Below are 14,270 nucleotides of genomic sequence, written 5' to 3'. Positions count from 1 at the left end.
TTGTCTCTGACTGCATTTTAGAAGCTCAACCTTCTCTTCCCCCTTGTAGGAAGTGGTGACGCCAGGAATGTTTTGGAATCTGCCAGGCCCGATTTTCTGGTGAATGTTTGCTATTTCACTCAGAAGCTGGTAAGCAAACTTCACCAGGGAGTGTTGGCCACAGAGCCCAGGAAGACCATCCTGTTCATCGCAGAGCAAGTGCAGCTGGTAAGGGCTCCTGCTCCTGCTCCTCTTCCTCCTGCTGCTCCTGCTCTTCCTCCTGCTCTTCCTCCTGCTCCTCCTGCTGCTCCTCCTCCTCCTGCTGCTCCTCCTCCTCCTGCTGCTCCTCCTGCTGCTCCTCCTCCTGCTCTTCCTCCTCTTCCTCCTCCTGCTCCTCCTCCTGCTCCTCCTGCTGCTCCTCCTCCTGCTCCTCCTCCTGCTCCTCCTGCTCCTGTTCCCCCTCCTCATCTTCCTGCTCCTCCTGCTCCTGTTCCCCCTGCTCCTGTTCCTCCTGCTGCTCCTGCTGCTCCTGCTCTTCCTCCTCTTCCTCCTCCTGCTCCTTCTCCTGCTCCTCCTCCTCCTGCTGCTCCTCCTCCTGCTCTTACTCCTCCTGCTCCTGCTCCTGCTCCTCCTCCTGCTCCTCCTCCTGCTCCTGTTCCCCCTCCTCCTCTTCCTGCTCCTCCTGCTCCTGTTCCCCCTGCTCCTCTTCCTCCTGCTGCTCCTGCTGCTCCTGCTGCTCCTGCTGCTCCTGCTGCTCCTGCTGCTCCTGCTCTTCCTCTTCCTCCTCCTGCTCCTTCTCCTCCTCCTCCTCCTGCTGCTGCTCCTCCTCCTGCTCTCCCTCCTCTTCCTCCTCCTGCTCCTCCTCCTGCTCCTCCTGCTCCTGTTCCCCCTCCTCCTCTTCCTGGTCCTCCTGCTCCTGTTCCCCTGCTCCTCTTCCTCCTGCTGCTCCTGCTGCTCCTGCTCTTCCTCCTCTTCCTCCTCCTGCTCCTTCTCCTTCTCCTGCTCCTTCTCCTGCTCCTCCTGCTCCTGCTCCTGCTCCTCCTGCTCCTCCTCCTGCTCCTCCTCTTCCTCCTCCTGCTCCTGCTCCTCCTCCTCCTCCTGCTCCTTCTCCTGCTCCTCCTCCTCCTGTTCCCCCTCCTCCTCTTCCTGCTCCTCCTGCTCCTGTCCCCCCTGCTCCTCTTTCTCCTGCTGCTCCTGCTGCTCCTGCTGCTCCTGCTCTTCCTTCTCTTTCTTCTCCTGCTCCTTCTCCTGCTGTTCCTGCTGTTCCTCCTCCTGTTCCTCCTCCTGCTCCTGTTCCCCCTCCTCCTCTTCCTGCTCCTGCTCCTCTTCCTCCTGCTTCTCCTGCTGCTCCTGCTCATCCTCCTCCTCCTGTCCCTGCTCCTCCTCTTCCTCCTCCTGCTTCTCCTCTTCCTGCTCCTCCTCTTCCTGCTCCTCCTCTTCCTCCTTCTGCTCCTCCTCTTCTTCCTCATGTTCCCCCTCCTCCTCTTCCTGCTCCTCCTGCTCCTCCTCCTGCTGCTCCTCCTGCTCCTGTTCCCCCTCCTCCTCTTCCTGCTCCTCCTGCTCCTGTTCCCCCTCATCCTCTTCCTGCTCCCGCTCCTCCTCTTCCTCCTCCTGCTCCTCCTTTTCCTCCTCCTGCTCCTGTTCCCCCTCCTCCTCTTCCTGCTCCTCCTGCTCCTCCTCCCCCTCCCCCCGGTGCCATCCTCAGCCATTTCTAGATAGTGGCAGGTGCACCGGAGTGGTGCCGCTGTGAGCTTGTGAGGGGGGGTTCCCACCCACCCCAGGGAAGCTGCTTCTGTGGCAACAAATAATTCCCCTAAATTCTCTTTACAATGAATTTAATTTCCATTGTGAGCAGATTGGCAGCTTGAATGCTCACACATGCTCAGGCTTGTTGGAGAAGGATAAAAGGCACTTAAGGCTCATCACTGGATGTGCATTTCGGCAATGCTCTTTCTCACATGCCGCAGATTAAAAACAACAGAGGGGGAAAAGGAGAAGCATTTTCATTTGTGTTTTCATGCGGCTGAGCAGAAGCAGAAGCGAATCCCTGGCAAAACAGAGGGACAGGCGGCGTCCCTCGTCCCGCAAAGCTGGGTGCCTCGTTGCCTTGAGGAGCCTTGCACGAGGACTGTTTTTTTACATCTTTGGGGTTTTCTCCCTAAACAGAGAGCGTTCCGAGCCTCTTGGCTGTTTTTTAACAGGTGGCGAGAGACCCTTCCCTCCACAAAGAGCCCATTGTGAGCAGCCTGTACGATTGTTTGAACCGCAGCATCCTGTGCTATTTGTCCAACTCTCCTTCCGGCTCCCACAGCCTCCTGGAGGCTCTGCAGACGCTTCAGGCCGAGTGGGAGGTGGTCTTTGCAGGGCCCAACTCCCGCCCGGACTTCCTCGCAAGCTTCATGTATTGCCTGCTGCGGCTGAAATCGGTCAGGTACGGCGGCAGAACCGTCAGGCACGGGCACCGGGGTTTACGGAAACCCTCTCCGGAGTCCTCTCAGCCGCGTACCGGTGGAGTTATGTCAGCCTGGAAGGAACTCCAGGGGTTTAATCTAGAACGCAGGGACTAATAGGCTGGACAGGCTGCGACCTCCATGAGGACCGGTTTCTTTTTAGTCTCAGAGACGCAGCTCGCCTTTAAAGCTGGTTTCAAATCAAACATTTTTGATGTTCCTGGATTGTGAAAGGTGTGTGTGTGTGTTATTCCAACCTCATGTGTAGGGAACTATGAAGTTCCGTGTCACGAGAGAGCAAACTTTCAGTGAATCTGGGATCATTCTCCACCTACTCACTGTCGTACCACAAGTGTGTGCCACGTTTCTTGACCCCGATTGTCTCTTGTGTTGACAGTTTGTCTCTTGGATCGTTTGCTGGGCCAGTTCGCCATTTCCTGGCAAAGCCTGAACAGCCCCCTTTGGTCCCCCCCGTCCCCCCCCGGGCAGGAGAGTTGCATCCCCCTGTGGCCTCAGGAGGAAAGTCCCAAGGATGGAACAAGGGGGCAATGGGGAACGTGGTCCAGCTGGGCAGGAGGCTGCTTTGCCTCCGAGAAGCGCCCAGAGGTCCCGTTCCCCTTTGGAACAATTGGGGGAAAGGCTCCTCAGCTGGGGAAATTGTGGCGGCACCAGCCCCCCTTGCCCCCGTGGCACCGGGTCTAGTTTGAAGGAGATCCAGGGGACCTCACGGAACCCATCCCAGGGGAAACAGGGGCTGGCAGGCCCTTTGCCTTGAAATGCCGTGTTTGGCCAAAGTGAATCCCCACTGAAGCAGTTCCTCTTTTAGCTGTTGTTCTGGTCATGAGTTCTTGAAAAGAAGCAGGTATTTTAAAAGGTTCTTTAATAATAAACAGGATCAAGTTGCATTGAATAATCCACAGCCCAAGTTTTTTCCTCATATTTTAGCCAGGGGCTTGTTTATTTTCTGTGTCAACAGCTGTCACGAAAACGGGGAGGTGAAACGGGTGTCGGCTTCGGGTTGCTCTGTTTCTCTTGGCTGGAGAAAAGAGGACGAGAGGACCGGTGGTCATTCCACCCTGAAGGATGGTAAGCATGGCAGGGGGGCGTGGGAAAGAGGGTGCGGGAGGAGGAGGAGGAGGGGGGCCCTGGAGAGGTCCTGCTTTGCTCTCAAAATCCAGCCCCCCGACTTCCGAGGGTCCCACAGCTCAACAGAGAAAGGACAGGGCCCCGTCTGGATCTCCTCTAGGCTGAGAGAAATGCGCAGTGCTGGACGAATGACCCCCAGGCCACACGGGTGGTGACTTTGGTACTAAGGGACTAAGCTCAGCACTCACCTCTACTGTGGACTCTTTAAAACGTGGCTGCCTTTTGTAATAACAACAGCATTCCAGTCTTCGGAGAGGGGCAGCATACAAATCTAATAGATGATGATGATGATGATGATGATGATGATGATGATGATGTCAGTACAACACAGCAAACGAGATCACTATGCTGGATTTCATATTTCATCACCAGTCGGGCGCTTCCCAAGCACCTAGGACTGCGTGATGTAGTGGCGAATTATGTTTGCCGATCCCAGTAAAGCGGCCTTTTGCAATTGACAGAGGGAGATTTTGTCCATTCCGATGGTTTTCAAATGTCCGCTGAGATCCTTTGGCCCTGCGCCCAGCGTGCCAAGTACCACTGAGACCACTTTCACGGGCTTATGCCAGAGTCGTTGCAGCTCGATTTTTAGATCTTCGTATTTCACTAATTTCTCTAGCTGCTTCCCCTCAATTCTGCTGCTATTATTATTATTATTATTATTATTATTATTATTATTATTATTATTATTATTACTTCTATACCGCTTCGCAGTGCTCTTACAGCCCTCTCTAAGCAGTTTTCATAGAGTGAGCATATAGTGCCCCCAACAATCTGGGTCCTCGCTTGACCCACCTGGGAGGGGGGGAAGGCTGAGTCCACCTGGAGCCGGTGGTGAGATTCGATCTGCCCAACTGCTGGCAGCCAGTGAGCCGCAGAAGGCGCTGTCAGGACTGCCCTCTGACCACTGCAGGGCCACCAGAGAGGCCCTGTTGATTTAGAAAGCCAAATGGTTTACAGTTTATTGCCAGGGAATGAAAAGACGTTGCCTGAGAAACGCGGGGATGAGATGAGGGCCATTGATTATATTTCAGCCACCTCTGGCCTGATTTCCGCCTGCATTCTGCGTGGGCAGCCTCGGAACCTGGAGGGCGGAGGGTGATTTCGCCTTAAGCACCGAGGGGTCCTGGTTTCAGTCGGTGTCCGCACAGCTACCGCTCGGACTTTCCTTGAATCCGGAAGTGACGCCCCGGTGGCCCCCTTGTTGACGTGACCCTTCCACACCACAACGTGCTTTGCCTTTTGTTTACTTCCAGCCCAGCCAGCGATCGAGAGGGCGGCTGAGGACATGTGGCTGCGGCTCCTTCCCAGGAGGAGGAGGGAGCTGGAGGAGGCCTACAAGACCCCCCTCTTCCAAGAGGACGGAGGAGAGGCCATGGCCGACGTAGCCCCCCTCTGGGAGGAGGCCATGAGGAGGGCCTGGAAGGACTGCCTAGGTCTCTGCCCTTATTCAAGGCCCCGGGCGGGAGCGGCCTCACCCCACGGCCTTTGGAGGGGGGGGCAGGTGGGGACGGGCCCGGTCAGGGACTCTGGTTTAGCCATGACACCTGCCGGAGAGTGGGGCGGTTGGCGGGTCCCGTCACGATCTCAGCTCCTTCATTCATTGGGTGGACGATGGCTGGTGATGTCAGAGGGGGATGACCGATGTCCGAAACCCCGCAGGGCCGGATACGGTGGAGGCCTCTCTGGGCAGCGGAAAGTGCCTCACGGGGGGGGCCTGTCTGGGAAAAGAGGCGTCCAGGGCGGAGGGAAAGGCAGCTGGCAACCACCCCTGTCCCTTGGGGGCCTTTGGCCACGTTTGGGGGACAACGTGGAAGCCCCCGGGGTGGCATTCGACGGTCAGGGAGTGGGGGCCGTGTGGTGCCTGAAGCCGAACAAGAAAACATTGACTGTGCGTGTTGCTCTTCTCTCGGCGGTTCCTTCCAGCGTCGGAAAAGAAAAACTCCCCCAGCAAAATTCTCCCCAATGCTTCCAGCAAGACGCGTCCTTTGAACCGGAGCCTGAAACAGGTGAGACACAAAACTGCCCTAAACCGCCTTTCCAATCCCCCGTGGGAACCCCAGGTGCCAGAAAAAGCCCCCCCCCCCACTGGTGCAGGGTAAGACCTTGAGCTTCCCGAGGTCGTAGTCCTGCTCTGTTTGCTGATAATGCAACGTGGCCCCAATGCGCCCTTTTTCTCCCCCCCACCCCCCAGGAGGGCCAAGTGCCGCGAGGGGCCGGTGGGCCGAGGGAGGGGCTGGTTTGAGGGAGGAGATTCAGCCCAAGAAGCAACTTCGTTCCAGGTGTGGCGGGGGGGGGGGGTCCTGCTCAGTGCTGGCACCCTCTATTTGCCTTGGGGTCTGTTTAATTATTTCTTAAAATTAATTTTGATTATTACAGCTGATTACACATCAGTGAGCAAAGTAATTGATATTTGTTAATGTATCCCAAGGAACATTTTGTACAACTTGTATTTGCTGTTGAAGGTTAAAGACTGTTGTTGGTCTCCCCCTCAATGCGCCCCCGTCATTAGTCCCCCTCGCAGGAAGAGGGGCCATCTGGAAAAGGCCGGGCGCAAATGCATGAAATTGAGGTTTCCGCGTGTTTCTTTCCTAAGAAGAAAAGGCTTGTAATTACAGGAGACGCCCGATGACAAGGGGAACGTTACTGGTTTTGTGTTGTTGTTTTCGGTCATGCCAGCCAGGGGTGCCTCAAGGCCTGACGGACGCCTTCCCTGTAGCCGTGGGAGGGTGCAACGGAGCCTCCTCCGACTCTCGGCTCCCTTTCTGCCCCAGGCAGTTCTTCTCCCCCCACCCCCACCCCCACCCAGGCTTTTCAAGACAGCTGCTGTAGGCTGAGTGGCTGGGAGGAGAGACCTTTGGGGCAGGCAGAGTGGGGCACATCCTTCCTGCCTCTGGTGTTCTTGGGAAGGAAAGGGGTCCAGAGTGCGGGTGATTCGTACTCAGCGCTTAGGGTCAGAGGGGGCGCGTACGACGTTTCTGTGCATGCACCAAACCTTCTGTGACATGACGCCTGGGTGGGCAGAGCCTCCCGCTGCCACTGCTAGCGGCCCACCTGAACCGGGGAGAACCGGCAGAACACCCCTCTCCCGCCCCCCCTTCCACTGACGTGCCTGAGCCAGAGCTCCCCCCCCCTGAGTGGAAGCCATTTGCCCCCTGGAGAAACGTTCACAAAGTCTCTTCGTTCACCAGCACGAAGCGTTTTCTCTCACAGCTCCAACGTCCGGCTCTTCTCCCAGCTGGCAAGCAGAAACATGGACTTTAAAGAGCCAAGGGCCCAAAATCACCTTTAAGAGCAAACCACACTCAAACTGAAAAGGGGAAATGGTTGTTTTTGCAGTCCAAGCAGATGCTCCTGGAGCTCATAATTTTCTGCTGAGTTGCGAAGACGTCGTCACTTTTAGCCGTTTCCTCCTTGTTCGCCTTCTTAGGCGCCTGCCGCGATTGTCCCGTTGGTCCCTTTGCCCTTTGAGCACAACGGCTGCCCTTAGTGTCGTAGTCCAGGGAGATGGAAGGAAGGTGAGGCCACACCACTCAGCCATGTCCACCTGCAGCTCATCCACTTGGCTCGGTTTGGCTCGGCCAAAATAGGGTGCCTGGCCGCCATCCGTTGCGTGGTATGTTCTGAAGGAAGCGCGCGATGCTCCTGTGACGCACAAGCGGGGCCCTCCCGGACGTGCCTGGTAACAGTCGATCGTTCTGAGCTCACGGGGATTTCCAGGGGTTGCTTTAGGAAGTTCCCCGCCTAGATGTGAGTTTTGCCCGCCATCCTTTCCACAGCTGGTGCTTCGCCAGTAGGCGGAGGTCACAATGTCAGTATCCTGTTCAGATCTCCTTATCATAACGCCATGTGTATTATTTCGATTTCCAGAGACCAAACAAGCAAATCTATAATTAATTATATTTCTGCTAATCATTTGTGTAACATCTTTATCTTCATAATAGAAAGATAATTAACACCACTGATTATCTAATTAAATTCATTAAGCATCTACCGACAGAGCTCTATGAAGCTGACATTATGTTCCACTGTCAACAAATGCTTTGATTTCTTAGGAAGTAATTAAAATGTAAATTAGCATGCCATTAAATACACAGGGGGACTTTTGAATCTGATATTCATTTCAGAACTGCTCATGGCAACCAATTTTTTCTTTCAATGCAACCAGACAATTTACTTTTAATGGTGTATATTAACTTTTTCCCCACTGCAGCATCAATGTCTTTTTTTTTATATCGACCGTGGTTCACACCCAGAGTAGAAATGGCACCCCTTGAAAGCTGCTGATTTGCTGGTCAGGCTGGGTGGTTCCTTTCGATGGAGGGGGGGGAGGGCCAGAGCTCAGACCAGACACCGCAGTGTGTCCAGAGCTCAGACCAGACACCGCAGTGTGCCCAGAGCTCAGACCAGACACCGCAGTGTGTCCAGAGCTCAGACCAGACACCTCAGAGTGCCGCCGAGGACCCTCGGGATGCCGCTGCTGCGTTTACACTTCTTCACCAAGAGGGGAACGTTGGTTCCTCGGCTGCCAATCTTTGGAAGCCAAAGAACGAAGAGCCGGTTGCCTGGTTATGCCCTGGCAGCCATCTCGAAGATGGGCACTGCTGCCCCGGGAACAAATTATCTCCACTTTCCCTTTTTGACACTCTATTCTGGCTGAAATGTGCTGATGCTGCCCCCTTGACCTGGGGTTCCTGCTGCCCGTCCTGGCTCCCCTTCCTTTGGCTCCGTTCTCCTTCCTTCCCGGTTCTGCCCCATAACCACGGCTGCCCCACCATCCCTGGAGGGTTGCAGAAAGAGGCCATTTCCACGACAGGCTGTAGCAGGACAGTACAGGCCCCCTCGCCCTGTCATCCTTTTTCCTTCATTTTCTCCCTTCTGGTCTTCTTTATTTCAACCCCTCCCCCCCACCTTCCCTGAACTTTTTTCTTTTCTGTCTGTGCCATCACTCCTTCGGAAGCACAGCGGGGGCTCCTCCCCAGCTCTCCATAGTCATTAGAGGACCGCCTGCCCCTTGAAGAGGTTGGTCCGTGACAGGAAGGACGGACAGGCTCCCACCTCAAGACTCAGGAGATTGTGCTAATTTTAAAACTCGTTTCGCTCATCAAGTGCAAAGCACAAATGTTTTGTCACCGACATCAGTTTTATTAATACTTTTTTGTTTTAAATCAGGACTTTACGTCATATTTAGAAAAATGCAGGAGAACCGGCCAAGAAGTCTACGCGGCTTTATGCAAGGACCATGTGGAGGTAAGGACGGCAAAAGCCACGTGGGCAGTGAAGGCCAAACACACACTGGACGCGTCAGAGGAAAGGGAGGGGGTGGTTTTATTGGCCCATTGGTTGCATTTATACCCACAACCATCTGGGGAGGGGAGGGGGGCACTCTGGGAAATCTACATTAGTAAGTGCGGAGGAGGGGAGGAAATAATAATAATAATCACAATTTATTAGATTTGTATGCCGCCCATCTCTGAAGACTCGGAAAGGAGGGTGAGCTGGAGAAAAGAACTCCTACTTCTAGGATCCTCCTTACACTGCCAAGACACTGAGCTTGTCTGTCAGGGAGGTTGGCAGTTCTGCAGTTTGAATCCCTAGTGGCGCATAACCAGGATCGGGCTGCTGTGCACCAGTAGCAAAAATAGAGCTGCGCACACAGCTCCATGTCTGCAGCATGCGTGCGATTCCGTCCCAGCAAGATTTGGCTTCTGCACATGCTCAGGAAGCCAAAAAACCCACCACAATCTCACGTGCATATCCCCCTGCCCATGCACAGAAGCCAAATCTCGCTGGCATGTGTGTGTGTGGGCACACCAGTGACCTGAAACATTGTACCGGGAGTGGGGGTAAGTAGCAGCCCCCACCTTTGCCTGGCGGAGTGAGCTCCCACCGCTCATCCCAGCTTCTGCCCCCCTAGCAGTTCGAAAGCAGGTAAGACTTCCAAATAGAAAAATAGGGACCGACACTAGATCCCGTAGAGCTCCATTGTTCAATGAGGAGCTCCGGGTGTTGAAACGCCAGAAGAGACGTCTAGAGAAGCGATGGAGGAAGAGTAAGTCCGAATCCGATCGAATACTTGTAAGAGCTCATATTAAGACTTACAAAGTGGCGCTCAAGATGGCCGCCTTGATTGCATCAGTGGAATCCTGCCCAGCCGCTCTGTTTAGGGTGACCCGCTCCCTTCTTAACCAGGGGGAGTTGGGGAGCCCTTACAGAGTAGTGCCGAGGACTTTAACACGTTTTTCGCTGATAAAATCGCTCGGATCTGGGCCGACCTCGACTCCAATTGGATAACAGAGTCAACTGACAACGAGTCAGTCGAGGTGACTGGGGCCCGCACTTGTCCATCTGTCTGGGAAGAGTTTGATCTGGTGACACCTGATGAAATGGACAAGGCCATTGGAGCTGTGAGTTCCGCCACCTGTTTACTGGATCCGTGTCCCTCTTGGTTGGTTTCAGCTAGCAGGGAGGTGACACGGAGCTGGGTCAAGGAGATTGTCAACGCTTCTTTGGGGAAGGGGTCCTTTCCAGATCCCTACAAGGAGGCACTTGTGCGCCCTGCTCAAGAAGCCTTCCCTGGACCCAGCCATTCTTAACAACTATTGGCCAGTCTCCAACCTTCCCTTTATGGGGAAGGTTATTGAGAAGGTGGTGGCGCTCTTTGGTCCTTGGAAGAAGCCGATTATCTAGGCCCTCAACAGTCAGGATTCAGGCCCGGCTACAACATGGAAACTGCTTTTGGTCGCATTGATGGATGGATCTCTGGTGGGCCCGGGACAGGGGTTTATCCTCTGTCCTGGTGCTTCTTGACCTCTCAGCAGCTTTCGATACCATCAACAATGGTATCCTTCTGTGCCAGCTGGAGGGGTTGGGAGTGGGAGGCACTGTTTAGTGGTTCTCCTTCTACCTCTCCGGTCGGTCGCAGTCAGTGTTAGTTGGAGGTCAGAGGTTGACTTCTAGGTTACTTCCTTGTGGGTTGCTTCAGGGGTCGGTCCTCTCCCCCCTGCTATTCAATATCTAAATGAAACCGCTGGGTGAGATCATCCAGGGGCATGGGGTGAGCTATTATCAGTATGCTGATGATACCCAGCTGTACATCTCCACCCCATGTCCAGTCAACGAAGCAGTGGAAGTGATGTGCCGGTGTCTGGAGGCTGTTAGGTTCTGGATGGATGTCAACAGACTCAAACGCAACCCTGATAAGACGGAGTGGCTGTGGGTTTTGCCTCCTAGGGACAATTCCATCTGTCCATCCATAACCCTGGGGGGGGGAATTATTGATCCCCTCAGAGAGGGTCCGCAACTTGGGCGTCCTCCTCGATCCACAGCTCACATTAGAGAACCATCTTTCAGCTGTGGCGAGGGGGGTGTTTGCCCAGGTTCGCCTGGTGCACCAGTTGCGGCCCTATCTGGACCAGGACTCACTGCTCACAGTCACTCATGCCCTCATCACCTCGAGGCTCGACTACTGTAATGCTCTCTACATGGGGCTGCCTTTGAAGAGTGTTCAGAAACTTCAGATGTGCAGAATGCAGCTGCGAGAGCAATCATGGGCTTCCCCAGGTATGCCCATGTCACACCAACACTCCGCAGTCTGCATTGGTTGCCGATCAGTTTCCAGTCACAATTCAAAGTGCTGGTTATGACCTTTAAAGCCCTTCATGGCACTGGACCAGAATATCTCCAAGACCGCCTTCTCCCACACGAATCCCAGCAATCGATTAGGTCCCACAGGCCTTCTCCGGGTCCCGTCGACTAAACAATGTCATTTGGTGGGACCCAGGGGAAGAGCCTTCCCTGTGGCAGTCACGACCCTCTGGAACCAGCTCCCCCCGGAGATTAGTACTACCCCCACCCTCCTTGCCTTTCGTAAGCTCCTTAAAACCCCCGGGCCTATACAGTTTATGCATGGTATGTTTGTGTGTATGTTTGCTTTTAATAATAGGGTTTTTAGTGTTTTTTAAATTATTAGATTTGTTGTACCTTGTTTTATTGTTGCTATGAGCTGTCCCGAGTCTGTAGAGAGGGGCGGCATACAAATCTAATAAATAAATAAGTAAGTAAGACTTGGCGGGAAAGTTCTGGCCACCTTTGGCGCTTAGTCATGCCGGCCACTTGGCCCCGGAATCATCATCAGACAGCGCCGGTTCTGCGTCTTAGAAACTGGGATCAGCACCGCCCCCTAGAGTCGGGAGGGACCGGTGCATGTTTGCGAGGGGAACCTTTGCCTTCCCAGATGCGTCTCCCCTCCCTAAGGCGCAGGGGTGCAGGAGCCGATCTGGGCAGGAGTGGCGGGAGGGGAGGGCAGACTTTGCTGCCTGTGTCTCCCCTGCAGAGGGCGCTGTGCAGGCGCTCCAAGGCAGCCAGAGCCTGGGCTGAGCTGGAAGACTGGCTTTTCAGGAAGGGGGGCCCCTGGGGGCCTGCGGTAGCTGCCCCCATCACAAGGTGGGTCCTGGATGCCTACGAAGGTCCTGCCCGGATGAGGAAGAGGATCCAATTCAGAATCGCCCACCCCGCAGCGGAGCCCTTGCCAGAGAAGGTATCCTGCTTTTGGGGCAGGGCACAAGGAAACGGACCCCAAAGGAAGGCCTCGTGCTACAAAAGACCCCAAAGCCCACTCTCTAGTCCTCTGAGCTGCAGGCCAGGAGCTTTGCTACTTGTTGATGGCGCTGATATTTGTGGGTGGGGGAGGGGAGTGGGGAGGGAGCGGTCACTGCAACACAAAGGCCCAGGATAGCAGTGGAGAACTTTAGGCCGAGAAAGGCACCGAATGGAGCAGAAAACTGACCCCGTGGTGGTGCAGAGCAGAGGCAAACAGAGAGAGGGGGCAGGAGACAGAATTCCCTGCCACTGGCTGGCGATGATGTTGTTGCAGGTGACTTAGACACCTGCAAGAAGGAAATAAGCCGATCGGAGGGTGCAGTGGCTAGTGGTTCTGCCCATAGACTGGAGTTCAATCCTGACCGGCTCCCGGTTGACCCATCCTTCCATCCTTCCGAGGGGAGGGGCTCAAATGGGGACCCATGTGGTTGGGGGGTGCAATGCCAACTCTCTGTAGCCACTTAGAGAAGGGCTGTAAAAGCCCCGTGAAGCGGCCTATAAGTCTACAGAGAGGGCAATGGTCCAGCCGAGCCATTCCCTGCGCGGCCTGGCTCCATCTCCGGATGCCGGGTCTCCACCTTCTGAAGCTCAAGCCGTTTCTCTTCCTAGGCCCAGCAGACACGGAAGGGTGCATGCGCTCCAGCTCATGTGGAAAACCAAGGTAATGTCACGTAGTCTGAGGCGGCCAGTGTGCTTGGCACCGATAGCGAGGAGGTCGGAGAGGATGTGGGGCCAACCGGGGTCTGTTGCACCTCCAGAGGTGCCCATGAGTGACTCAGAAGAAGAAGGAGAGGAGCCTCTTCTTGATGCAAGAGTGCGCAGAAGTATGGGCAGGCAGGAGTGGCTGAACAGGGAAGAGGTCTATGTGTGAATAGATCTCTAGAACAATTAGCCACGCCTTCTGGCTGTATAAGGGTTAGGTTTGGGGTGAGTGAGTGCAAAAGTCAACTACATAATCTGAGTGACAGGTGATTGAAGTTTGATGAGGAACTAATGAGTTTATTAGAAGGAACTTCTTATCTCTGGGCTGCCTGCCAATTCAATTGAGTCAGTGCCAAAAATGGGAATCAAAGAAGAATTAACTAGGAACTTTATATCTGTTCTCGGACAATAATTAGCTGGCACAGAAAAAACATCCCTGCATTTTGCAAACCTTTCCGCTTTTATTAAGATATTAGAATTATATGTTTAAAATTTGCAAACTTTGGGTGTGTGGACTTATTTCTTGAAGGGCTCATGGTGGGGCCAGAACTGTTCCCAGGTGGGAGGCTGGAAAGGAACAGGAGATGCCGGCCCAGCCACCAGGACCACCCTGGCCTGGCAGCCCACACTGAGCCCAACATCCCCACCCGCCACTTCCCCACCTGCTGGTGCGTTTAATAAAACGCTTTGCTTTGGAAAATGCTCCCGTTTCCACAGGGCGGGGTCCCTCAGCTACGCGATGAAAGGGTGGAGTGAAAGAACGGAGCGCCCCCCAGAGAGGCCTGCACAACTTCCGCCTTTTCCTCTGACGCAGGTGAACGACAAGCCCTGACGAGGGAAGGAGAGGGGGGTCAGGAGCAGCTGACGTTTTTTCCTTCCCTGGGGGAACGTCTCCATTCGGAGGAATCCTTGGAGGTCTGTGTGGAAAGGAGAATCGTCCTCCAGGAATTGGTCCCAGGTGAAAAGGTACCAGCTGAGGAAGCGGCACAGCCGGGGTATCTCTCTCTCTCCCTCTTTCTCTCTCCAGCCCCCAAATTCAGTGGCTTCCATGGTCTCCCCCCGTGGCAAAGCGAGGGGGGCTAGGTGGGAGGTGTCCCCCCCCTCCATTGGAGTCAGGAGGGAAACCGTCCACCAGGGAAGCAGCCTGATGTAAAGTAGAGCTTACTCACACGTAGATACTAAACCAACCCACAGCTCTAACTCAACACTTAACTCTCGCTTGAACTGCCCCAGCCAGCCAACCAACAAACATCACCACCAACAAACCACACCCATTGTCAAGGTGCTTTGCATCTTATAATGCTCTGGCCCAATCAGGTTGCAGTTTACTCTCGATGACTCAGCACTCCTTCCTGTTTAACATGCTTACACCCTCCTTTTACCTCCTGTGGT

The 14,270-nt window shown here is 54.6% G+C and overlaps 1 protein-coding gene across 1 annotated transcript in view; it reads left to right on the top strand.

The window, feature by feature from the left end:
• Positions 1-14,270, top strand: part of WDFY4 (WDFY family member 4) — a 99,087-nt gene that overhangs the window by 44,274 nt on the left and 40,543 nt on the right. Inside the window, exons 33-41 of the mRNA XM_070751471.1 lie at positions 50-207; positions 2,181-2,410; positions 3,406-3,515; positions 4,832-5,011; positions 5,502-5,584; positions 8,748-8,825; positions 11,911-12,114; positions 12,786-12,837; positions 13,693-13,844. Coding sequence (XP_070607572.1) covers positions 50-207; positions 2,181-2,410; positions 3,406-3,515; positions 4,832-5,011; positions 5,502-5,584; positions 8,748-8,825; positions 11,911-12,114; positions 12,786-12,837; positions 13,693-13,844 — 1,247 coding nt within the window. The remainder of the gene's footprint in view (positions 1-49; positions 208-2,180; positions 2,411-3,405; positions 3,516-4,831; positions 5,012-5,501; positions 5,585-8,747; positions 8,826-11,910; positions 12,115-12,785; positions 12,838-13,692; positions 13,845-14,270) is intronic.

Source organism: Erythrolamprus reginae, chromosome 4 (assembly GCF_031021105.1).
Source record: "Erythrolamprus reginae isolate rEryReg1 chromosome 4, rEryReg1.hap1, whole genome shotgun sequence".
NCBI lineage: Eukaryota > Metazoa > Chordata > Lepidosauria > Squamata > Dipsadidae > Erythrolamprus > Erythrolamprus reginae.
Note: the sequence above shows the minus strand (reverse complement) of the source record. Positions and strands in the feature narration are given on the sequence as shown.